The sequence below is a fragment of the Toxotes jaculatrix genome, chromosome 21 (assembly GCF_017976425.1).
Source record: "Toxotes jaculatrix isolate fToxJac2 chromosome 21, fToxJac2.pri, whole genome shotgun sequence".
Taxonomy (NCBI): Eukaryota; Metazoa; Chordata; class Actinopteri; family Toxotidae; genus Toxotes; species Toxotes jaculatrix.
Genome location: NC_054414.1, coordinates 5,705,205 through 5,730,921, shown reverse-complemented (window position 1 = coordinate 5,730,921; position 25,717 = coordinate 5,705,205). Strand labels below are relative to the sequence as shown.

The following is a 25,717-nucleotide window of genomic DNA, read 5'->3' as shown; positions in this document are numbered from 1 at the left end:
TGTAGTTGGAGGAACCCTCAATCACTGGTTCAGACAAACATTTAAAAAGTTAAAAACGTTTTGAGTGAAAAATCTGCTTGATGCTTCGTAAAAGAGGAAAAGGAGAAACTGAAAAGAAATAACAGAAGGTTAGAGTTAGCTAATGTCTGTTACAGTCAATACATTGGCTGTTTGGAGCAAATAAGCATAAATGGTCCAGTAGTCAAATTCATGTGAATGACCAGAGGTGAAAACACTTTCACTTTCTGTTTGAACACACCTTTAAAGCATGGGGATGTACTGTGGTGGAAAAACATATTAATCATAACTCTGTAAGTAATTAATCAGTGTTGCAAACACAACCACTGTTCTTCCTTTGACTTGGTTTGTTCAAACTGAGAGTAGACCCAGAGTCAAAAAGGGAACAGACTATGAGTTGAAACAGCCCATACAACACTGCAGCAGCCAGACACTTTCCACTCAATTAAAATGTTTCTCCCTGGACTTGAGACACATTTTCTTTGCTGCGTAATCTTGCTTATGTTACAAATGTGTTTCTGTGTGCTTGTGTGTGTTGTATTGTAGGGCGTCCTGAGCTTTACAAGGGTAGACACAGGGCTCCAGGACATCCTCCATTGCTCCTATCTTCTGCCTGAAAGCCTCAAAGGACCCATTGCTTCCTGCTTTGAACTGAACAAGACCACATTTCCTCACTGGACAATACCTTCATGCGTTAATGTAAGTGAAAGTATTAACTCTGATTATGAGCAGACAAACCAGGAGAGAGAGCTTTGGCACAAACTCCGCCCTCAACAGAAAAACAACACCTGTTATTTAAATTGCTTAAAATGACTCATAGGTAACCTGCTATCCTTGTTTCCTTTGACAATGACCATGATCTTTCCTTAACCTAAACCAAGCACTTTATAGTTCCTAAATTCTACCTCCACACAAATGCAATGCCAACAATTGACCAACAGAGGTCGCCATGTGTTCTTTATCAAATGCTTTGAAACAATGAACCATTTTCAACACAGTCGATCGACACATATTTAAATACAAAGGATTTATTGAAATGCCAAAACAACATCTCTATACATATTATACATTTTTTTCTTATGTACACAAGTGATTGATAAAATCAGGTTGTATTCTGTAACCTCAATCTAAGGCCACAATGCAAACCCCCAGTGTCCTCTTGCAGTCTGTTCTCAGTGTCACTCTCACAGCAGTCTTTGCCTTTAATATGTTCATCTTAACCCCAACATAATGTTGGAGATGTTAAGTTCAGAGAAACACCATCCTTGTATGTCTGTGTCAGCCGCTGTCGCTGTAACCAGGTCAGGGTTTATTCTCTGTGCCCGCTTGGCTGGGAGGAGCATCCATCAGGTCCTTGAATCCCAGTTTCTCCAGAGGCTCCTTGGCCATCAGCTGACTGGAAAACACAAAATAACAAGAAAATGATCCGGCTCCAATTAACCGTAACATTGAGTCACCACAGTGTAGGCAGTATTTTTAATGGTGGTTCTCACCGGTCCATCCGGCACTCCAGGTAGTCTTTGGACTGCAGTCGACACTGGGAGTTGTCGAAGTTGTTGTCTCTCAGACATTTCATGAACTTCTCCTTGAAGGCTTTACACTCTCCTGAAATAATAATGAGCCAAAATCAACCTCACAAATGTCAGCGCTCATGTCTAAAATTTCTGGGAGGACAGCAGATCATAACTGTAACTGCTCAGTTAGTAGCTCTAAGTTCAAACACAGAGTATCTGGAGCGGTAAAATGGCTTGCTGTTTATCCAAAAATCTGCAGACTGCAATGTTTTTAGTTTTGCAGGTCATACAACAGATGTGGTCTGAGTGTGTGTTGTGCAGGTCTGTTCCTCCAGTGTTATTCAACAGCGACAGATCACTGACAGAGTCCGTGTCCTCACTCACCAAAATGATCCAGAGGGAAAGATCCTTTATCTGGAGGCCGAGGTTTGAAACTCTTCGAGCCGAAATTCATAGCAGTAGACATGTTTATCTGAGTTTATGTGACTTTATTTAAAAGGCTGCGTCTCTTCTGAACTACAGGAAGGCAACAGTCACCGTACGTGACTCCGCTGTCGCGTAATTATGACGTTTTGTTTTGGGGCCGTCTCAGCAGGCAGACAGTAGTAATCGAGCGAATCTCACCGATAAGAACTCGGGCTTCATTTAGTTCTGAAAAAAGATAGTGTGCGTATAGGAAGAAAATGTATGTTTACCATGAAGTACAACACTAGTTGAAAACTACAAAATAAAAGTAGAAATACTATTACATTAAAAAAAAATCCTGTTAAGTTTTTTCTTTTGATCTATTTCATTGTTTTTTTTTTAATTCAACTTTCTCTTTAATCTCACATTTAAATCTAACATCTTTAAAACATTTCTCTTCTTGTGTATTAGTTTACAAGTGTTTTATTTGTTTCTCTTAGCACTGTCTTGCTATCATGCCCATGTGTGTCACCTGCAAACAACTGGAAATTGCAGAAAAACTGCTAAAAAAAAAGTTTTAGCACAGACACTGGAGATTTTATAGAAATATTAAATGTAAATGGTGTGCTGTTGGACACAACGGCTGACCTTTCAATGAGTTTTAGATTTTCGGGATGTGCAGTTAAGTTAATCCACCGCTGGAGGTCACACTATCATAAAATATATGAGTGGATGGAGGGAAGACAGATAGCCAAGGAGGGAGGGAGGGAAGGAGGGAAGGAGGAGGTGATGGTAACATATAGACTTGATTATTATGCAGTCAGCGAGACTAGGTAATAGAGCTATCAGAGAGAGAGAGAGAAAGGAAGAGGAGGAGGAGAGAGAGAGAGAGAGAGAGAGAGAGAGAGAGAGAGAGTGGGAGCCTCGGCACTGTTCGTTCAGCCTCATCCAGTCTTTTCTCTCCTGTCTTTCTTCTTCTCCAGTTCAGATTGGTGGTGGCAGGTGATCGGGCAGCCTGTCTGTCTGTCTGTCTGTCCGTGGATGTTCAGCGGATGTTCTTGTGCAGGCACCTTCGCACCGCGGTGAGGCTGGACGGATAAACTCACCATGGCGCTGGAACCGGAGGGGAACAACCGGCTCCTGCAAGACGTGCTGGCGAGACCGGGCAACGAAACGTGTGCGGACTGCGGCAATCCAGGTAAGCAATACCCGAGCAGCACGAGCTCCGGTGTCTGATGGAGCCAACGCATGCAGCTGCAGTTGCACTAATGCATGACAGCTGATGTGCACAAGGTGGGAAGATGATCCAACCGGTGCCTCCAAACAAAACCCAGTCTGAGTGAATTTGGTCCAGTTATGAAGACATGAAAGGCCTGGCAGGACACAGCTACCTGAAAACAACCCCCCTTTTTTTGCAGGTAGAAAAAAGGCCTAATAAAAGCAGACTGGACTCTGGACTTAACCTGAGCCATAAACACATAAAACACTTGTGTGTGTGTGGCTGCTGTGGTCTGTGAGGGTGTACAAAGCCATGCCAGCTATCCTCTCCACACCTATTACTGTTACTGACATTGTGTGCGTCCAAGGTGTGTGTTTGCTGGTGTTGTGGTCTGGTGTCATCATGTTCTACATTGTCAGCAACCTCCATACAGCTTGCTCAGTAGTTATTGGTGTGTGTGTGTTTTTTTTATTGTACATGTTTGTTTTTCATTTACAGAAGTGATATACATCCATATGTGCACAGGGCACTACTTTCACCTGGGTTATGCTATATTCCCTCAGAGACGGCTAAACCACATATGGCTTCATTCCTTTCTTTATCTCTCCATTCTCTCCCAGTTCCCCCGTTTATCCCCTCTCTTCCTCGCCAACCCCTCCCTCCTCCTCCCCCCTCCTTTCTCTTCACTGAAATGGCAATAAACCAGTGAGTGGCCACCGAGGCTCCAGTTCGGGCTGTACGCCCAGTGCTTGGAGCCCAGCCCGCCCAGGATGCCTGTTCCTTGGCCCTGGTTACGGCTCCTCTGAGGACTGGCTGTAGGGAAGCAGCTTTTGGAGCCAGCAGCGCTTTCGCAAAATTAGATAGCTTTGTCTGAGCGCTGAGCTCTTGAAGAGGGATTTCATCTTGACCGGAGGGTGTTATGTTGTTGAGAAACAGGCAGAGAAGTGTCTCTTTTCGTAGATTTTGCTGTATGTGTGTGTTGACTAAAGCAGCTTTGAAGTATCTGAAATTTTTATGTGGCCTTTTGCTTTTCTGTACAACCATCTTACATAACGCAGTTCAGCCGATAGCCAGTCTATAGAAGCTTTTACATAAAAATTCGGTCTAAATCATCAGTCAGTGGATCCACCTGTTTGGTCCAGACTGAAATATACCACCTTTGTTAGAAATAATTGTGTAAAGAAGGGAGAAAAAACAGAACTTGAAAGAGAAGTTCGAACTCTTTCTCACCTCCACACACCCGGGCGATGACTGTGTGAATTGGGTGTTAATGTCGGATTGTCACTTTTGGAAGGTTACAGAAATTGTTGGAAGCGTTTCCCTCGATTCCAGCATCAAGCAGACAGTGAGGCTTCCAAACCCGCTTGAGCAAGGTGTACTGGCATCTTCCAGATGATAAACATGGTAAACATAAATATCATGCTAGCATGTCTGTAGACTCTTAGTCTTATTTGTGGAAAGTGGCACACAGACCGATACCCACGTGGCCTTATTTGACTCTTGGACTCAGTTGTGGCTGGAGGGCAGCGGTAGCCGAACAGTCAGAACGGCAGTTAATTGCAGGGTGACTGATTCAGATCGCAGCTGGTGAAGTGACTCATGTTTTTTACTCCTCAACAAGTGCTGAGACTCTCTCAAGCAAAGAACTTCAAACGCATGCTGATCAGTGGCCAACTGGATAACTTTGGTTGAATTCAACAACTGCTTTCTTCCATATTTACGTTCATACTGACTGGGCTCGTTTTACGAAATTTCAGGAGAGCAGGCTGCACAGATGAAAGCCGTTAGGAATACCCATCCATCAACCGCACCATCACCCCCCACCCCACCCTCCCCACTACCAGATCAGGAATTCCCTGGCTCATCATTCATATCTCATAATGGTCAAGATATGAATTATTGATGAAGGTTCGGTGGCTCTTACCTCGCTGGCTTTTTCTGGAAAAATATTGCCGTTTCATTGCAGCTCAAAATACCACAAATCATCTCAACACAGCAAAGTAAGCAGACAAAGGTATTGTACTGGAGTGAGTGTGAACTAAGGCTACTGAGGAGGACACAAGGAGAATAGTGAAGTAGGATGCAACGGTTATTTTTTAGGTCTATGTAGACTCATAGATAAAGCACCTGATAACCTCTGTAGGTAGAGCTTACAGAGATTAATAAGTGATGGGCGTCTTTTTTTGTGGTAGCATTTTTGTGCTTTTTTCTAGTATGTGTATACCAACTTAGTGGAATACCGAAAATATCTGCAAAAGATTGCTAAATATCTGTCACATGGTTTTGTATTAAGATCTCACAAGCAAATGATTTGGAATCAAGGCTGTAGTCTTTTCCAAATCTACAACTACAGCACTAAAAGTATGTCTATGCTAATTTGTAGAGCTTCTGTTTTCCCCTTAAAACATTTCAGTCCACCAGTCAGAGTCGTTTTCTTAACTTTGCTGCCACACAGCCAACACTGACTGAGCAACTACGTACACGGCCAGTTACTGAGAGTCAGCCATTTACACCTCCATACAGTCTCCTCCTGCTCTCCATGGTCACCTACACTGTGTTGTAATATAGACTCATAGCTGGCAACTGAATGGGTATAAAATAATGACTTAATTTAATTGAATTCTGCTTATGGCCTGGGATTTTTAATTTAATCCCATAAGCATCGTTACTTCCATTTCCTGTTTCCTGTTGAAGATTCAGTTACACTTAATCAAATATGTTAACTGGAATGACACTCAATAGAGCACATACCACTGCCAAGGTGAAAAATGCCCTCTCTTACAATGTTAAGGAAAGGGATAAAAAATGAATGGACCCACCCCTATTAACCGGATACCTACAAAAATGTAACGTGTTCTTCCCTGGCCCATGATCCATCCCTCCACCAAGTTTGCTGCAAACACAACCTCCTTGGCGACAGCAATGGAAAGCTGAGGACCTCCAATATGGCTGCTTCATTGCATCACATGAAATCCCTGATTGTCTGTGAATTTGCAGGCTTTCCGGAGTAAAGGCAGACTATCACTTCATCAGCAGTGACCTGGCTGTTCTCCCTCACCCCCTGTTTTATCTTCCCATCACAGATACAACATCCATTAAGCAGACAGAAAGCTTGCTGGAATTGGTCTGAAAACACACAAAGTGGCAACACTGCTTGTGCATTTTTTATGCTTAGTCATTCTTACTCTGCCCTTCTTTACCTTTGCGTTTTTATTCCTTTTTTTTTTCCCCTCCACTATCTTCTTCCTGCTAGTGTGCTCAGATGAGACCGCTGAGAGGCTGAGCTGGGAGCTTATACGGCAGGGTTTCTCTGTAGCTCAGCAGCGTTGTGGTTCTGCCCTTCGCTAAGGACACACAAACGAGTTATTCCCTCCAGAGAGAAGCCTCAGCAGTCCTCTGAGCGATGAGGAAGGTGTTTGTTGAACAGCCAAAACAGCAGGAACTCTGATGAGATAGGAGCTCGCTCATGGCTTTCCTGGCTGTTTTTAATGTGTTTTGTTTTGTTTCACTGAACCTGTGTCTGCAAGAGATGGTGGTATGTTAAAGGCGTGCCCCTTTTCTTAGGGCATTTTGGGAAATAAACAATGTGGGAACACAACCTGTCACACCAGACAAAGGAAAACCTCAACAAGTAGCCTTGAATAGCAGCCATCTTTCTTTGAGCATCACCCCCTGATTCCAGGGAGTAAGACATCCTAGAGAAGCCATTGTACTTGAAATTGAAAACACCTGACATCCACAGAAGATTTCCAGCATCATTATGTTAAGTTTTTGCCCCTAGCCTTAGAGGCACCAAAACGGATGGTGCACTGGTGAAGCCCTCTTCAGCTTATAGAGTAAAGCATTTCTCAGTTCTCACCAGGAAGTTGCCTTCAAATTGGAGACAGAGTGGTAAATCCCAGCGGTAAACTGAGGCACTTTTAATGGTAAGTTGTGAGTGTCTTTAGACCACGGAGGAAAGGTTTCCTGCTTGACAGTCTGGCAGCATAGCATCTGTTTTTTTCAGTGTCTTGCTTTATACTTTTACCCTTGTGCATATGTTTTCTCAACCAGGGTGTACTGTGAAAAGATGACAGCCTTTTACTGCAACTCCACTGGAGTAATTCAGGGTTCTGATAAGTATAGTGGAGCAAGTCCTTGATACATAATAAGGGACAATTTAAAATCAACCATAACATGGATAGGAAGCCACCAGTGCAGGGAGGCTAATGCTTGGGCTTTATGGTTAAACCTACCAGCTGCTTAGAATCTGTGCAGCTCTACTTTGAATGAGCTGGAACCTTTTATTCAAATCAGAGAAAACAGAAAACACTATCTACTGTGGTCATGAACAGTCTAATCATTACTTACAGTGGTAAAACTATGCAAGTATATTGATGTTATTAATGATTTGCTTTAGATAGTGCTCCTAGGCTTTCAGTAGGTAGAGGGTGTGAAAAGAAGAACCTTTTAAAGGTCACACAAATGTCAAAATGAAGTGACCTTTTTTTCTTAAGCTAAGCATTTCTAATTTATAAACATTTCAGAGAAAATTCGTCATCTGGCTCTACATTGGATAACTTTGACTGATGGGTGGGTCTGACTATGGTGTAAAACTCAGTGTTGTCTGCATACAAGAGAAAAATAATGCTTCTAGTAACAAGCCCACATAACAACTGCAAAACAGTCTGTTTACGCAACCTACCTAAAGCAATGCTCCACTTACGTATACTACAATCTTGTCTGAAAGAAAAATGTATTATTGTATCAAATACACTTAATGTGTTAAAAAGAGTGAGAGCCTCTTTGCTGAACAAACATTTTAGTTAAAATAAAAATTACACTCAGCAAACAAACGCACTGTTTGCAGTCAAGTATTACAGGCATGTTATACAGTTACACATCTTTATTATAGTGCTGCAACAGACAGCAACTCATTTCATGAGGAGCCTTAGTCTGGATGTAAGATCGAATTAAGGACAGTTAAAGCACATAACATAGGGATTTCAGCTGAGTTAAAGGGAACAAGGAGGCAAACTTGGACAAAGACGTTGCTGACAGGGGATCAGTTAGAAAACATTGTCCCAGATAGGCTGCCTATACATCCGTCTCCATGGGAGGAAGTAGCCATTGCATTTTCTGAAAATAATTTTAAAGCATGATGTTTTGGGGTATTTTTTTTTTTACTTTTACAGCATCATAGTAATTTCAATTATTGGGCATATCCTGAGACATTATATTTATTCATATTTGTGTGAGGTCAATATGTTGTACTGTTTGATGCTGGAATGTTTGTTTTATGTTGATGAATGTCAACATAAAACAAACATAACACAACACATGGCCACACAGACTCATTCAGCATATTCAAGAGTATGAATACCTAACGTGTATACTACATTTAATGTTTGCATGTGCAAATATCCATCTGCAGAGTCAGCCTTTAAGAAAGGAAGAAAGCCTTGATGATTTTCTTATGCAAGCCTCTGGCATTTTTTACATTTTACAGACTCGGGGTCAAACTGAAGCTAAGTGCGTGTTCAGTAAAAACCTAAGACTGTAACTACTGCTGCAGAACTAAAACTGTGTGCTGTTGCCTGAGGGGTTTAGCTGAGACATGAGAGGGTCACAACCTCAGCTGGACCCCTCTGTTTAGTCATTAACCCCCACCATGACACAGCCACTGACAGACTGATGTGTATATGTCCAGACATACAAATGAACTCATGCAGATGCAGAAAAGTGACTGCAAATGCACACAGGCACAGGGGCTGCTATTGTATAAGTGCCCCCTCATTCAGTTATCCTGCATCTGCCCTGCAGTAACGCCACAGGCGCTTCTTTCTTCAACCTTGTGTGGTTGAATCAACAGCTCTGTTGTCTCTCCACCCAAAGAGCCCTGCAACTTCTCCAAAACATGATTTTTTTTTTTCTAAACAATTCCTTGGAGATGGAGCCAAGATGCAGCTCTTTACACGCCTTACACTGCTCAAACAGCAGTCACACCACATCAGGAGTTTTCCACCTCCTCTTCACTACGACTGTGCATCTGTTGTTCACAGTTATCCTGGTGAGAAACACCGTCTGCATACATGTAGAAGAGGAAGCCCTGTGTGTGTGTGTGTGTGTGTGTGGTTAGTCAGTCATGCGGCCACAGTAATCTCCATGAGTGCTGTCTGCGTCTCGGTAAGGCCTGACTCAGACAGGGATGACCTCACCGCTGAATGGCTGGTGTGTTTTGGTGTCAGCATGGTTGTGTGTATGTGTGTGTGTGTGTCTGTGTGTGTCTGTGTGTGTGTATTGTTGGCCAAAAAATAAAAAGGAAGAGGTTCGATTTCTCTACATCAAAGCGCCATCTCCAGTGCTTTGTGCTTGATCACAGTCCAGAGTGATTAAAGGATGAGCTGACATTTGTAAAAAAAAAATATTGCTTACTTGTCACAGGTTAAAAGAGGTAAATCAATGGGAGATTATCGTAGATGCCACATAACACCCTGGGGGATCTTGTGAGCTCACATCATCTCTCTGCATGATAAAGAGCCCACACATTTCCTCCCTCTCTCTCTCTCTCATCCATGTCTCATACCCTATCCTATCCCTCCTACCTCTCTTCCTCCATTGCTTCCTCATCTCTAAACCCTCTCCTCTCCCCCTCTGATCCCCAGTCAGGCTCTGTGGCATCTCCATCTATGCTTTCTCCAGCCTCAAGAGGACGGAGAGATGCAAGAATAGTATTTTTTTTGCCCTCTTCCACCCGTCTCTCTCTCCTGTAGCTCTCATATGACTCCCTTGAGTATTACACACCCTCGTTGTGTGCGTTTGCGCGTGCATGCCTGTGTGTATTCACATGGCTGTGATGCGCCATGCTGAGGGTCTCGTGTGAGAAATGGCAGCTGCAGAGAGACTGAGATGGGGAGAGAATGTAGTGACTTTTGAGCGTTGCCCTTTGAGGACATGACATTCTCAGCCGCTAATGGCCATACATGCATTAATGCATGTTTGAGGGATCGTTTATAGTTAGCTATGAGTCTACAACAATGCTCACAACGGCTGTGAGGCTGCACAGTGGTACTTTGAGCTAAATGCTAATTCCGACATGTTCACAATAACAGTGCTAACATGTTGATAAGTAGCAGGTATAATGTTTATTAGCTCAGTTTAGTGTGTGTCAGCAAAAAGTAAAATAAATCTGTTAAATCTGTTGATAAATGATTTCCTATTAACTTGTTATTTACATAGTGACCAGGATTGTGTGTCATTTGCTCTAACCAGTTTGTGGACTTGCACTCTAAGAATGTTTCTTTGGTTGTACCAACTGAGCTTTAATTTGCATTACTCAGATGATGTCTAGCCCACCGTCTGCGTTGGTATGTGACTCCCTCTCTCTCTCTCTCTCATTCCTCTGACACTCACTTCACACCACACACACTCTCTGTCTTGCTCACTCTCTGTCACCGTCTCTGCCACACTGCGTCTCTGACTTTGATGACTTCGTTTGCATGGACAGAATCAAAGTCTACGTGTGATACCATGACTCAGGCGTACCTTTTCTGAACACCCACTGATGCTGCTTCTGTGTCACGTTGCAGAGAACAACCTTTTTTATTTTTTCATTTTTTGCACATTCACTCTGACTGCTGATGAGTCTTAGTTTTTCTAGAGCTGTACTCAATGTCTGTTTAATCACATCATATTGACAATAAGCAATATATGGTCTGTTTAGAGGTGATGCATAGGTGTATGTGTGTGTTTTCTCTTTTGAATTAAACCCTTTAAAGTATAAAATACTGCGTGAGCATACACATGTAAGTGTAAGCAAGTGTTATTTTTTGGGGGTATGTGCATGTGCATATGCATATGTGTGATGATGCTATCACAGTGTATTTAGGAGTCTCGTGATGCAACTAACCTAATAACTATCTTGGCTGACTTCTGATCAGATCTCAGGCGGTCTGTTTCCTGTCAGTAAGCTAAACAGGATTTCCCCAAAATCATATTTTGCTGCCCTGCTCTCCTTTATGAGCAGGGACACACTCAACCAGAGTCCCTTGTAATTTTTGCTTCATTTATTTTACTCCCATTACCTCAACAGCTCCAGCATCAGCGCTTTCAGTATTTATAGCCTGAACCTTGAGCTGCTGTTCCCTTTGTTGCAGCACCTTTATGATAAGACTTTCTCACACCTCCTCTTTTTATCTGCCCTCTGTCTCTTTCTATCATCCCCCTGCACCGCTTTGTTCAATTTCATTTCCTTCCATCTCTCTTTCTCCCCAAACTCACATCCTCTCCTTTCACCTCCCCACGTCATCTCTCTTCCTCATTCCCCCACGGCTCTCCTTGCTTCTCTCTCCTCTCTCTCCTGCAGAGCCGGACTGGGCGTCGCTGACTTTGGGTGTGTTTGTTTGCCAGGCCTGCTCGCTGCTTCACCGGAGCATCCCCCACATCAGCCGGGTAAAGTCTGTCCAGGACACGTGGGATGCCAGCGAGGTGGAGGTAGGGCAGTAATGGCAAACATACAGCATATTGCAAAGTCCCAAAATATCAAAAACATGTAAACATCACTTCCTCCTGCTCTCAGTGGATGACTGACATTTGATATTTGTCTGGTATTACTTTACCCACTTTGCCTCGTGCAGGAACATTTTTGTATTCTCATCCTCACCCTTTCTTACTTTATTCTGTTAGCGTTCCAAGCCTGATTCACAAAACTGTCTTAACTGCACAAACCTGTTAGAAACTGCATATTTCAGCCTGATAAGAAAGAAGAATTTCACACTACAGAGTTTCAGCTTCTGCTTTTTCGGAAGTGAACAGAGGAATAAAACAAATGTAGCCGTGTCAGTGGACATATTAGGAAATCCAAAACTATTCGAAAAGATTAATACAATGCCAGTGATGTGTCATCAGAGCAGTGTCAGAAGTGACAGAAATAAACAATGAATGGTTTTACATGGAGTTACATGATTAAAGATGTGTTGCGTATACAAAGCATGAAATGGCGTAGGTAGGAGGACATGACAGTTACATAGTTGGAAAAGAGAATATGATACAGTGGGTGATGTTAAGCTGTCAGTGAAGGAGTTGTATAACCTCAAATTTGCAGGTTTATTTTAGTTATTTATTTTCCTAGTAGTTGATTTGATTTCCAAATACATTCAGATTATGAAGAAAGGCAGACCAGTTCATGACTTGTATGACAGGTGTGGACCACTTGTGAGTTTTGTTTATGCCCAGAGTCTTTTGATAGCCCCTCATAAAACCGTGGCCTGTCATTGTTGCACTTTTTTGTGCGAATTGAACAAACGAGATGTAGAATAATGATTTAGTGAACTGGGCAAGAAAGCAAGTAAGTGTATTTCCTAAGATATTGAGTTGTTCAGAATTACGTATCTGCTTGAATCTGATTCCTGTGAGCATAAAATTAAACAAATTGTTCCAGTATGTGGAACACAGAGATGCATATTTATTATGTACATGCTATGAATATGCAAATAAAAATATTAACTATGGAAGCCATGATGACTACACAGCCTGAAACTGTACCAATATATTTGTTGTTTCTATGGAAACGACTGAGTCAGTAAGTAATTTTCATAATAAAATGACTATATGAGTAAAGCAGGAAGTGGAGACACGTTGCTGAAATAAAGGCAGTGATGGATTTTTTTTTTTTTTTTTAGCTCTGTGTGCTGACACATACTGTAAGTCCACATCTCATTAACTCAAACTGCTGGCTGCTGTTTATTTTTTTGCTCTGCACTTTGCTTTGTACTTCGGTTTTGGGAACCGAAGAACAGAAGGTTACCACGGGAACAAAGGATCAGAGTTTTATCTGACTTAACTCAGCAAATATCGATCATTTAATAATGCTTCGATTGGGTGAGACACCAACTCACCAAGGCATCTTTAATCCTTGTGTGATACGATGATTTCTGATCAGACCAAAGAACATTGATCTTCACTCGACCCTGACCTCTGACCTCCCTGTGGAAGGGATCACAGGGATCAATAAAGTATTATTCCATTAGTGGGACTGTTTACACTTCTCTCCTGGGTGTTAAAAGAAAGCTGAGCTGTTGCTATGCCTTGCAAAAGTGCCTCCTTCAGATAAGTCAGCAAGAAATATGAATTTGTGCAAAACTGCAAACACAGAAATATTTTGTATATTTTGTAACAGGTGATACTGGTTAAAATCTTTGGCTCTGCAGGGGAAGTGTGAAGTTGTCCCTTGAATGTATCATGTCAGCGCTAAAACACCACCACCGGGTGACAAAAAGGACGTTGGGGGAGGTGATGCTGATGTGAGTCATGAGGAAAACCAGGAGGTTGGGAGATGTAGGAGGACAATAATTGGGATGTAATGGGGATTTGACTCGAGAGGAGAGTGGGGAGGTGGTATGAAGCAAGATGCAAGAATAATAATACAAAGCATTAGATGAGTGGATAGATTTGATTGCAGCGTAAGAAAAAAAAAGGGTTTTGTGTGTTGGTTTGTGTTAAATTTCCACTTCTGTAATTGTAGTATTGGGAGAGTTTAGGGTTGATTTTGAGATGCCGGAGTTTATTGTTGAGACTTTCAGAGCTGTCAAAGTCCCATTCCAATAAAACATCCACAATCAAAGGAGCCACTGGTGTCGAACAGCCACGATAGGATTCACCTTATGAACTTAACCTAGTTAATACTGGGTTGAACCATCTTGAGTTTAACAAGGTACCACAGATGTCTCATCTTCTTTGGGATCTTCTTTCATGTTGACTCACAGTAATATCGTCACTGAAATTCTGCAGCTATTTTCCCTTCCCTCTCCTGCCAGAGGTGTCTGGTATCTGACAACTGAGGTGAAGTCACTGTCAAGTCCTTGGAACTATCTCCAGAGCACCCTTCCTGAAAAGGGATAAGCGTGTTATTCTGAAAAAAATGGCTTTATGGCTTTAGGAAGTGTTACAGACAGATAGGATTATATTATCTTCAATATGAGGTGAAGGAGAACAATGGGAAAAAAACAGATTGGAGGATTTAAATACTACAAAATGACATATGAAAAGTGAATATAAAAAGTCTTGAGAAGATAATGTCAGACAGGTGCCGAAGTAAAAACAATAAAACATTTGAAACAATAATATGAGAAAATTCCTTCCTTGCTATAGTTGATCAACTATAGCAAGGAAGTCCACATGATGTATGGTAGAACGAGCTTGACCATTGTGCACACTACGTCACTCTCAGTCTAAACCAGATGTTTGTAATAACAAATTTTCTGACAATAATTGGGAAAATGGAACAAATGGAAAAATAGTGGAAACACTGAACACAGTATAAAGTACGAAACATAACTAACAATGCAGGGGCACACATGAAATGACAGTAATGCCCAAAAGGCTATATAAGCTGCATTCCGTGAAGCTTTGAGGATCTTAACCTCGTTGTCTGTGCTTTATGTTTCATCTTTATTTATTTTTTTGGTTGGTCTACAAGTCACCCTTCATGAAGGCCATGTGCATGTGGGTGACAGTATTTGGGATTCCAGGGATGTTTCTGTGTGTAAATTAGCTTTTATGTGCATGTGCAGGTGGATGTAGAATATGAGACTTATCATTGTTATTGTGTGAGGGTGGGAGGGCACTTGTTTTGATAGGCGAGGCCCCAGCTCTTTGCTTTATACGATGCCATTATAGAGAGAAAAAAATCAGACTTAACTAAATTATAACTGAATGTTATGCTCTGTAGATGCTTGGGATTCATTCATTTACATAAAGGGGACGTTTACCAAATAAATTGGGTACAGAGAAGAGGAGGTTATACTAAATGACTCAGAAATAGTTCCTGCTCTTTTGCTTTGATGATAATGATATCATGTTAAAATTGTCACATCTGAGGTGTCAGATTCGTCACATTTTGGCAGGAGATGTGTTGTATATCTTAATTTCTGTGACTGCTCTAGAGGTTTGTGTTTCGGTTACATTCCCTGCTGCTCTTTGACCTTCGCAATAAAAAGCCACAGTGCTGCATCCCTTCCAGACCCCCTCAGAGGATAAGAGAGGCGTGCTGAGGGATTCAGCCAGCTGGATTGGGCTCAGGGATTATCATTGGATGAAATGCATGATGGAGGAAAAGAAGGCAGGAGGCACAAACGTCCCAGTGCAGTGAAGTCATTTCCACCTTTAATCCCATAGAAAAGCATGGAGCTCATTGTCAGACGAACAAGTTCTATCATACCTCAGTTTTCTAAGCTTTAGCCAATTTTTGTCATCTTATTTAAGGTGAATGTTATTTTCCTCTTCCTATTGTTGTTTTGTTGTCACCATTCTCCAGGTCTTATTTCCTTAAAATGTCATGGCTGCTATGGTTCTGCTATAAAAGATGTTACCTAACAGCATTTGATTTTATAATTTCTATTTTATAACAAACTTAAGATACAAAGGTGTCGGTGATCGTTTTTATTTTAGCTGGTCTTATTTTGACGTCAAAGTGACAATGCAGGGAGGAATATTCAGCATTAATAGAAACTGCACATTTTCTATGAGACTGGAATTTTTTTTTTTTAATGTTTAATGTTAGTATGTCCCCAAAACCTGAAATTCACACTCCAATATTTTACCCGAATGAAGGTTTTTCAGAGTAAAATGTGTCTGGCTTCCTATTCCCATCTGAAATGCAGCGATTGAGGAACCTACAGTAAATTCAGCTGAAGTAAATATTGTGGACTGTGGACAGTATGTAGATTACCAGGTTGTGTTGTCCTTTCTCCCTTTCAGTTAATGGCTGCTATGGGAAACAATGCAGCCAAGGCCAAATATGAGCAGAAGGTTCCTGCTTTCTACTACAGACCCACACACACTGACTGCAAGTAAGTACTCTTTCTTATGTCGCATTCAAAACACAAACACTGGTGATTAAACTTTGTATCATACATAACACAGTTCTAATATAGTACATATACATTTAGTTTCAAATCTGTCATATGACAACATTCATTTTACATCTGTCTCTTTCTTCACGTGGTTATTACACATATTGTCAGTCAGTTCTTAGCTAATGCTACCAGCATCACTTAAATGTCACCGTGTGTGTCAGTGTGTAATACAACCTTTATTGAACAAAATATCAAAGGTGACGTGAAAGTTCACGTATATTTTGACTGCTGTTTTTTTTGACATGACAAAGTGTGAAAAGCACAGATGTAAACAGTAAAATAAATAATGGCTGAGTAGAACAGAGCCATTCGTTAGTCAGTGTCAATAAAAGAAACAAAAAACTGAGAATAAATTTTGTAATGAGTCAAGTTTTATAATTTATTGACTTATTTCACAATTAATTGGTGACTTAATATAGATGAAGCTCAACAAGCTATAAACACAATCCTGACATATTATCACCTCATAAAGTTGTTACGGTGTTAGCTAACAGTTATACATCTAACAGATAAGGTGCACAGTTACAATGGGTTTTTCCTAAAATATCACTTCACCTTCCTCTTTGTGTGAATAAGAAAAGCAGGTAAAATGATATTCACACAATATTCACAGTATGTGCAGTCCTAGTTTTTCTGTACCATTATATATTTTTGAATACCTATCTGCATCCAAACATTCTTGAATTTGCTCGTTGTCCATCCATCCATCTCTCTCTCTCTCTCTCTCTCTCTCTCTCTCTCTCTCTCTCTCTGTCAGCATCCGTCCAGTAAGATTTGATTAAAATGGACAGAAACAGAAGAATTAAAATCTAGAAAGCTCAGATGAAAGAGAAGTACATTTTTTCTGTGCCATGGTGCCTGGTGATGCTCACACACTCTTCTCCCCCAAGAACCACAGAGTTTAGTGTTTTAAGATCCAGTGTCACTAGAAGGTGTCATTCAAAGAGAGATCTGCCAAGAGGAAGACATTTTACCTCTTGATGCAGACAGAACAGTGGGTTTTATTTCTAAGAGAAGCCAATAAAAAAAGAGAAATGTGTAGCGAGAGAATGGTTGAAAGCAGTTTGGAGCCTGAAGGGGGAGGCTGAAAGGTTGGACGAGGTAGAGAAGGAAATGGTGAGAGAGGCTGTTGGCATGGTGATGTGCTGACTGTTGCCATTTGTTTCTTCTTCACACACTGAAGAGGAAGAAGGTCTAAAATTGAGATTGCTCCCTTTACATGCAGCTTTGGTAGAAACTATGGAAAGCAAAGGCACTGATCACATTTAACAATGAAATATTTATGCGTCAATGTGATGCAAATGACATAATGATACAAGTGTTGTAGCTCAAGGCCTGTTCCATTATCATGTATAATTGGGCTTAGGTAACAAACCTAAAGTAACAGCAGGGATAATGTTTTATCTGCCTTCTGGCCTATTATTTCCATGTTATTACTTTTGTCTTTTAAAAAGTACCAGAGTGTAGTATCCAACTTACTGAGAAATAATGGTTTGTGTGTGTGTCTGTGTGTGTGTGTGTGTGTGTGGATCGGGGCAGTTGGTGGGTGTATAATTGACATGAAAGCTAACTGTGTGTGTTTTTCATCACGTCTCCAGGCTGCTGAGGGAGCAGTGGATCAGAGCCAAGTACGAAAGGAATGAGTTTGAGTTTATCGAGAAACAGGAGCCTTATTCTGCAGGTACGCACATACTGACACGTTTGTTCTATTATATTTGTGAAAACCCTGATCAGTTCTATATCATACTGTTTCCCCAACACTAGCCCTCTAGGATTGAAAAATTTCCCCAACAAATACACTGTTTACTCCTGTATGAGGAGGTCGTGTATGATTTTGAGCTGCTCTGGTAAATTACTTCGCCTTCTTTTAAATGAAAGTATATGTTCTTGACCCATTTTTGAAAATTTGTGTGTCTAGTTGGAACGAGTGTCAGCCCAAATGCTCGCCAGCCTTATCCTCACGAAAATGAGGACATGAGACTTTAGTCTCTAAGACTTAAGACTTAAAAGAAAAACAAATCAAGTCACAGGTTTTGACCTCAGAAGTATAAAAATGAAGGCAGCATCAACCAGGCCCTGCAAGCCTGAATATGTAATGATGGCGTATGCATCGAAAGGACTTGGTATCAGCTATGTAAAATTAAAAACAGCTAAGCTACAATCAAGCCATACTCACCCCCCTCCTGTTCATGCTGTAGACCCATGACTGCATCCCCAGACATGGAGAGAACTCTATTCTCCACCGTGTTAAAGAAAGCTCAGAAACAACTGAAACTAAGGAGGAGGCTAAATTTCTGTGCCGAGCTCTTGTTAACAATAGAAAGCATCCTAACTGGAAACATGGGCAGGAGGGCTCTGCAACAGGTGATTAAAACCTTCCAGAACATCATCTGCACCCATCTACCAAGCACTGGTGATGTCGGTGATGAGTTTCTTCCCTCAGTGTGTGTGACGACTGAATTCATCCTCCGCTTTTTGTTTTTTGTTTTTTTTTTGTGAGTAGCATCAAGGGACTTCATCTGTGCTTCTGTTATTCAATCTTGTGTTGCATAATGATAATGAAACTGAATCTTGAATCTTTTAGTTAAAACTAACCTCAACTGTGAAGACAAAATGTCCTCATTTTGAATTTTACTAAAAAGATGCCGCTTCCACTGTTGTTTGGGCCGCTTTGAAGCTAAAACAATTAATAAAGTATGGCAGTTTTATACAGTTAATACAGTGTAATATCTTATCTAATTAATAATTTAATTTAATTAATAAATAGACTAAATAAAGATGGCGTTACCTTGTTGCTACCCGCGATTCCTTCTTATATCCCAAGCTGCAGTTGGAAACAACTGACTTCCTCATCATATGCAGCAGAGTACAGCAGAAAGAACACAAACCTTCACAGATTCATGCATGCACAAGCATGCATGCACGAGTTTTTCCATCTCAAATACAGCAAAAGTGGCTGTTTTGTTGTCGTGTCAGGCTCGTGTTGTTTACCCTTCGATAAGCAGAACCTTGAAAACTCCTTGGACAAACGTGTCCCAGTGGATGCCGGCAGCGGGGATTCAGTCACCCCGAAACATCCATCGACGACTTTCAAACATTCCTTTTCATCCTTCCTCTCGTGAGTGCTTGTGTATATGTTTGCTGTTAAAAGCATATTTAAGCAGTGACACTGTAATTGTCCCTGACAGAGAATAGAACTGCCATTATACGGTGTGTGTGTGTGTGTGTGTGCTTTGGTTCAGCAATGTGTGTGTATCTTCCAGTATACATTTCACGTCTTGTTGAAGATGGAGTTTTCTGATTGGCTTGCAGTGACCTCACTCATTTATTGTTACAGTGGGCACACACACACACACACACACACACACACACACACACACACACACACACACACACACACACACACACACACTTACATGCAGACAGAGTGTAATAAAATGAGTCATTCTGTCATCTCTATTTGTGCATTCGTGCTCTCTTCACTCACAGTGAGGTGCATGACATCTGCGTACAGTGTGTATATGTGTGTGTGTGTCTGTGTGTGTCTGTGTGTGAGTGTGAGTGGGTGGCTGAGACTGACTATTGGCAGTAACCTGGCCTCCACAGCGGCCAGTGTTAACATTGATCTGGTATGCAAAGGATAGGAGGAAGAAAAAAGAGTGTGAGGGAAGGAGGCGAGGGTAGGGACAAGAAGGGCTATTGATCGATGAGGTAATGCCAGTGTAGGTGAATGTTTCATGTCAGAAAGTCACAGCCACAGAGTGTGTGTGCGCGCACACGGCGATGGAGTGAAATGAGAGCAGAGGTCGAAAAGACAGAGAGGTAATCTATGGCAGTGAGTTAGAAGAATGGTGAGGAGAGAAGGTGAATAAAGAAACTGTGGGTGAACATGAAAATGAGGCACGTGAAAGATTAAACAATGATATAAGGAATATTCTGAATAATGTGCATGAATGTTTGGCTTTTGATGTTGACCACTGACTCTTCTTAAAGGTTCTTCAGTAAAAGCTGCACTATAAAAACTCATGGGTCGGCCTGAGTGACAAACCCACCGAGAATTACCAACAAGTCTCAGCTCCACGGAGGGTTTTAGCTGCTTTTCACATGTTTAGAATAGCTTAGCTCATTGTCGTGGTTTGGTTCACTGTGCTCAAAGTTAGCGACTTTTCAGACAGTCTCTCCTGGAAGACATTCACAGCGCTGCACGTTCAGACCCTGGCTCCTCTCTCAGCTCCACACAGCTGGCTAATCTCATCGTGAAATGGGCTTGAATGTTGAATTGTTGGTTTTGCAAAGTTACAGAAGTGGTTGGACACAGTCACCACCCCGCCCCACAGTGATGACGTCAGAACACACATCGGCTTTACTCTTGATCATTCGCTGGCCTCTTGCAATGAGCTGTTTTTAGTGGAACTACTGTCTGTAAGGAAGCTGTTTAGAGTAAGGTCTGGGGGTTTTCCACTGTAACTGTGACACATTCCTGTTGACAACACAAACAAAAGGCCATCCACCTCCAGAACATCTGAGGGCAGAACTTTCTCTGAAATCTTGAAAACTTGGGCAAATAAAAACTAATCCTACCTGCATTGTTCGATACAAATGCAAGAAAGTGAGATCTTTAATATCTTTTTTTTATAATTTAGGTGAACAGTCCCTCTAAAATCCTGTTACAAAAAATGACTAAACTAAAAAACACTAAGAGATATTCTTTTCTTTTGCTCTTCTCTGCATAAACATTCAGAGCACATTAGCCCCTTTAATACCCCATTCTCCTCATTTTCAGTCTAGAAAATGTAGTTTATTTGACAATTAGCGCTCATTATAAAACACTCAGCATCAGGCTAATGGTTCGAATGTAAATGAGTCACTTCTTTGGGCTGCCACCTGATCACCGATATGCATCTTCCTCCTCATTCAAGCCACAGAAATAGATCCTGAATAGAAATAAAACGCTTGACAGTGTGACAGAAATAGAAGAGAATAGAGAGAAATGGAGGCAGTGTAGGCAGAGCGTTTTACCAAAATAGGCAGAAGAAGAAGAAGAAAACATTACAGCCTATAAATGGAACAGCATATCATTAACTTGGAAAAGGATGTTCTTGGGTACAGAGACAAAGTGTCTATGTGCTGTCTCATGCTGTATTCTCTGTGAAGCGCTGTCCTCTCTGTTGGTTTCTTGGATGTTCTGCTGTGTTTTCTCACTCTCACACACACACTCTCCTTTTTCTTCCTCCTCTTCTAAATGGGATTTCAAACGATCTTTGATTTCAGCTTAACTAAAGTATCATCTCACACCAAACAGTTACAACATCTCTCCATTACACTTAGAAATGTCTCCTGTGTTTTATCTCTTGTCTTCTCTGATGGCTTTTTTGATACCAGGTTCCCAACCACATACATCTGTTTTTTTTTTTCCCTCTCTGCCCAGGGTACCGAGAGGGGTTTCTATGGAAACGAGGAAGAGACAACGGTCAGTTTCTCAGCCGAAAGTTCATCCTGTCGGAGAGGGAGGGAGCGCTAAAATACTTCAACAAGCAGGATGTAAGTGAAGTGACACAGCTGATTTTAAAGTGTGTTTACGGTGGCAGAATTTCACTTTGGCAAAAGCCTCTTGCATTCTACTATTTGTTGTTTACGTCTGCCTCCATCAAGGCCAGGGATCCCAAGGCGGTGATGAAAATTGAGACCCTCAATGCCACCTTCCAGCCTGCCAAGATCGGCAACCCCTGCGGCCTGCAGATCACCTACCTGAAAGACAACAGCACAAGGAACATCTTTGTCTACCACAGCGATGCTAAGGTTCGCTACCACGCTGTTATTCACGCTCATGCTCACTTGTTAATTCAATTGCTGTACACATGTATTTCTTCTTCTATAATGCAGTGATAGGCTTCAGGACAGAAGGTATTTAGACAGTGGGACATTTTGCGTTGTATTGTTTGAGAGAACAGTCTATGAGGTTAAACTGCGGACTTTTAGCTTTAATTTGAAGATGTCTACACCTAAATCTGTGAATTGTGTAGGAAGTGTCATACTGGATAAATATTGGGTAACTATGTAAAAAAGAACAGGCTGTGATTGCAACATGAGTCACTGTTCTACTACATACAGACAGGACTGTATGTCCGTTGTGAAATAAGGTGCATTTGCAATTTTTTTGTGTCATTATTGTGGCTTTGTTTTCTTAAACAGCTTTCAGTTCAACAATGTGTAATGTTTCTGAAATCCTGGAGGACGTTCACCCTCCGCTGACAGGATTCAGGCTACGTCCACACTAATGATACGTAGCCTCTGAGCTAGTTAAGTCAGTCACATGTCATGAGCTGCCTCCACCGCTAGTGCAGCATTTCAAAAGCCCCACGTCCACCCCACAATCCACCTGTAGGTTCTGAGTGTACGCTTCCTTAGAAGGAACGTCACTGCCCACTCCCTGCTGTGCTGAGCTTCAAGATTCCCTGTGGGGAGCAATGAGGTCAGAGTCTAGATGTCAAATGTCAGCACTGTTGGTTGACTGAAATGCAGATGGACGCTTTACATCCACAAAACAATGTTTTAAGCATTTAATAGTTTATAGATTTGCACACATCAAAACTTGAGCACACAAATCACTGCTTCACAATACATTCACATCTCCAGGATTTACTGTATGACTAAAATATAAAGAGAAAAAGAGAGAGAGAGGCGGGGCGGGGGTTGGGGAGAGAACATGATTAATCAAAAACAAGATTAGAGAGAAGAAAGAGACAGATATTAATATTCATACAGGAGAATGAAAGGCGAGGCAGAGACTGAGATAGAGAAAGCACTGCCCCCTCTGCTGGTTGAGCCGTGTTACTGAAGGCTGTGGCAGAGGGAGTTCATTGGGTTTGTTCACTGTCGCCGTCACTCTCGTTCTGTGGTGGAGTTATTGACGGGGCTGCAGCATCCACACAGCACAGATGCTCTTGACTGCACCTTGCTGAGTGGAAAAGACACCTTCACTGGCATCAAACTCCACAGTCCTCACTCTCAACCCCAAACACACACTGTGAAAAGACTGTGATTGTGAATTAGAGCAGGACATGTGACCACTGATGGTTTTTTTTTTTTTTTTTTTTAAACAGGAGATGGTCGACTGGTTCAATGCTATCAGGGCAGCCAGGTTCCACTACCTACAGGTGGCTTTTCCTGGAGCAAGTGATGAGGAGGTGAGGATGGTCATGGACCACACAGCCATCCAGCTTGTAGTTAAGAAAGGAATCAAAAAAATATATCTGATTATTTGTGACTGATTTTCTTCCTGTAATATAGATGACTGATCCCACCTTGGAATCGTTTGTGTCACTTTAAAATAAGAAAAATAAAAAACTCATCCACCTTGGAGTCAAACAAATGCATTATAATCTAGATATGTTTAATAATACCCATGCTAGAACAAGCAATGTTGTTTAATATTTCATGTATGCTTTTATTTCATGTGATTCTCTTTTGTCTTCCAGCTGGTGCCCAAACTGACCAGAAACTTCATGAAGGAAGGCTTTATGGAGAAAACAGGCCCAAAGGTTTGTGCAGTGGTTACACTCAAAGGATCTGACCAATTCTTTGAACTCAAATAAGGATGAATAATATTAATTACACCCCAGTTTCACTGTTACATTGGCTCAAATCCATCCAAATTGTCTGCCGACATCGCAGTGTTGTTAAAATGGGCTGAAAATGTTCAAAGAGTGCTGATACACACAATAAAATTGTTTCACCAAGTTTTAAATTGAAAGCCACAAATAGATTTAGCAGCACTGTGCACTTCTTGTTTGCATAAACATTAACACAGCAAATACCTTATGTCAACATGTGAAAACCATATCAAGTGTGCATTAAAGATGGCACCATGTGGCCGTGGGAGGTAACTGCACTCTGTGCACATTGCAGACAGTAAAATAGCAACTATAAAGACATTTCTTCACATTCTACAGTCAAGTAATGTGAACTAGTCTTTTTACAGATTTTGCTGCACTGGCAGTTTCATGCATCGCTGTTGGGAGAAAGCAGAACAACAGTGTTTTTTCGTGATTGACAAGCAAGTTAGACTCACAAAACAAGAGTTGCCTCCTTTCACAGCTATTATTCTTCTGCATCCTCAGCAGACATAGTGTTCATCTCGACCTCGTCACGTCAGTTCTTCTTCAGTGGTGTTTATTTCCAGACATGTTCCCACTCAAGTCAATCTGGAGCTTTTAGAGATCCTCTGTTTGCCTGGTTGGTTCAATCCAGCCTTGTCACAAACTCTTAGATTTAGATTGTGACAACTTAGAGGGTCCACAGCTTGAGATCCACTGCTATAGTACAGTATATACTAGGTATAGTATATTTAAGCTCTCAAAAACGTGGATATGATTAAAAGCAACCTTTAAATATTTAATTCAGCTTTTTAAGTCAAGCATGGTGCAGTGATTTTCCCAGGAGAAATCAGCCTAGTTATTTAAAACTCTTCAAGAACTGAAGTATTCATTTTATTTCATCTTTAATTCTCATTTAGTGGCCAAACTGGTCTTGTATTTAATCTAACCTACTGTGTATCAGAGTTTCAGATTGTTGACAGTGGCAGGCGTCCTGCAGACCTGTTATAATGAGTTATCCTTTGCTATTTTCTGTTTTCGTATAATCTTCATTCTGTTCTTCTTTGCCACAGCACACAGAGGGCTTTAAGAAGAGGTGGTTTACTATGGATGACAGGAGACTCATGTATTTTAAAGACCCTCTGGTAAGAAGAGACCTGCTTTTGCTTTGTCCTGATCAATAACACAGTGTTCACAGGTCTCTCTTCTCACCCTGTGTCCCCTCTTCTCCCAGGATGCCTACGCCCGTGGCGAGGTGTTCATCGGCAGTAAGGAGAACAGCTACACTGTCTTGGCCGGCCTGCCCCCGTCCACCCAGGGCTACCACTGGAACCACGGCATCACCATCGTCACGCCGGACAGGAAGTTCCTGTTTGCCTGCGAGACAGAGGCCGAACAACGGGATTGGATAGCAGCCTTCCAGAGGGTCATCAATCGACCAATGAGGCCGCAGGAATATGCAGGTACAGGGAAAAGACAAGTTATTAATCACAGCATTTTAGTAATGACAGGGTTTATCAGCCATATGTCACTGATATTACTGGCACTTCTTAGGTCATTGAGGAATAAAAATTCAATGCACCTCAGGGATGTTTTGGGGTTTAAGATAGTTCAGTTTAATGCTACAGTGCAGCTCATTTTTCAACAAGCAATCACAACACAAAATGTGCTCCACCAAACCTTTGAAAGGTTAATATGTATGCTTATATTAAATGTGCTTTACAAATGAAGATTGTATATAATATTAGTATTATTATGAAAATGACTTGTTTGGGAAATTGTGAGGGGCACATTATGGGGGGAAACAGGGAATGTGTATGTGTATGTGATCTGTAATATCAGTATCTTTAATACAAAACAAAATTGCTGCACAAAAAAAACATGTTGTTGAAAACATACTGTATTACCTGCATTACCTCATTTTTATTTGTCTGTCATTGCAGTGGAGGCCCATTTCAAACACAAGCCTTGAAGCCTGCAGGAAGCCACAGCCTCCAAAACACTCCAAAAGCCAGTCTCAGTCAGATCAGAGACAACCCCTGCGTGTGATCAGAGACCATGGCGGGACGAGGT

The 25,717-nt window shown here is 41.5% G+C and overlaps 2 protein-coding genes across 3 annotated transcripts; one reads left to right on the top strand and one right to left on the bottom strand.

Moving 5' to 3' along the window:
* The first annotated feature begins 625 nt into the window (after positions 1 to 625).
* Positions 626 to 25,717, top strand: LOC121201232 (arf-GAP with dual PH domain-containing protein 1). Of its 2 annotated transcripts, XM_041066975.1 has the most exons (12): positions 626 to 717; positions 2,921 to 3,135; positions 11,501 to 11,628; positions 15,892 to 15,983; positions 17,648 to 17,730; positions 21,478 to 21,590; positions 21,702 to 21,848; positions 23,153 to 23,236; positions 23,528 to 23,590; positions 24,718 to 24,789; positions 24,879 to 25,107; positions 25,588 to 25,717. In XM_041066975.1, the coding sequence occupies exons 2-12, from the start codon at positions 3,045 to 3,047 to the stop codon at positions 25,614 to 25,616; spliced, it is 1,131 nt and encodes a 376-aa protein (XP_040922909.1). In that variant the 5' UTR covers positions 626 to 717; positions 2,921 to 3,044; the 3' UTR covers positions 25,617 to 25,717. The 2 variants fall into 2 exon arrangements, with proteins under 2 accessions (XP_040922909.1, XP_040922908.1); XM_041066974.1 differs by having other exon boundaries at positions 21,478 to 21,848.
* On the bottom strand, positions 1,037 to 2,079 carry LOC121201233 (cytochrome c oxidase assembly protein COX19). The gene is made up of 3 exons (XM_041066976.1): positions 1,917 to 2,079; positions 1,512 to 1,623; positions 1,037 to 1,414 (listed from the first exon to the last, which is right to left on the bottom strand). The coding sequence occupies exons 1-3, from the start codon at positions 1,996 to 1,998 to the stop codon at positions 1,321 to 1,323; spliced, it is 288 nt and encodes a 95-aa protein (XP_040922910.1). The 5' UTR covers positions 1,999 to 2,079; the 3' UTR covers positions 1,037 to 1,320.

Bases quoted from the DNA above. Each gene is read 5' to 3' on its own strand.
- LOC121201232 (XM_041066974.1), top strand. From the start codon at position 3,045: ATGGCGCTGGAACCGGAGGGGAACAACCGGCTCCTGCAAGACGTGCTG. The intron at 11,629-15,891 runs GTAGGGCAGTAA...TCTCCCTTTCAG, and splicing joins GGGATGCCAGCGAGGTGGAG to TTAATGGCTGCTATGGGAAA. The intron at 24,790-24,878 runs GTAAGAAGAGAC...CTCTTCTCCCAG, and splicing joins TGTATTTTAAAGACCCTCTG to GATGCCTACGCCCGTGGCGA.
- LOC121201233 (XM_041066976.1), bottom strand. From the start codon at position 1,998: ATGTCTACTGCTATGAATTTCGGCTCGAAGAGTTTCAAACCTCGGCCT. The intron at 1,624-1,916 runs GTGAGTGAGGAC...TTATTATTTCAG, and splicing joins TTTCCCTCTGGATCATTTTG to GAGAGTGTAAAGCCTTCAAG. The intron at 1,415-1,511 runs GTGAGAACCACC...TGTGTTTTCCAG, and splicing joins CTGGAGTGCCGGATGGACCG to TCAGCTGATGGCCAAGGAGC.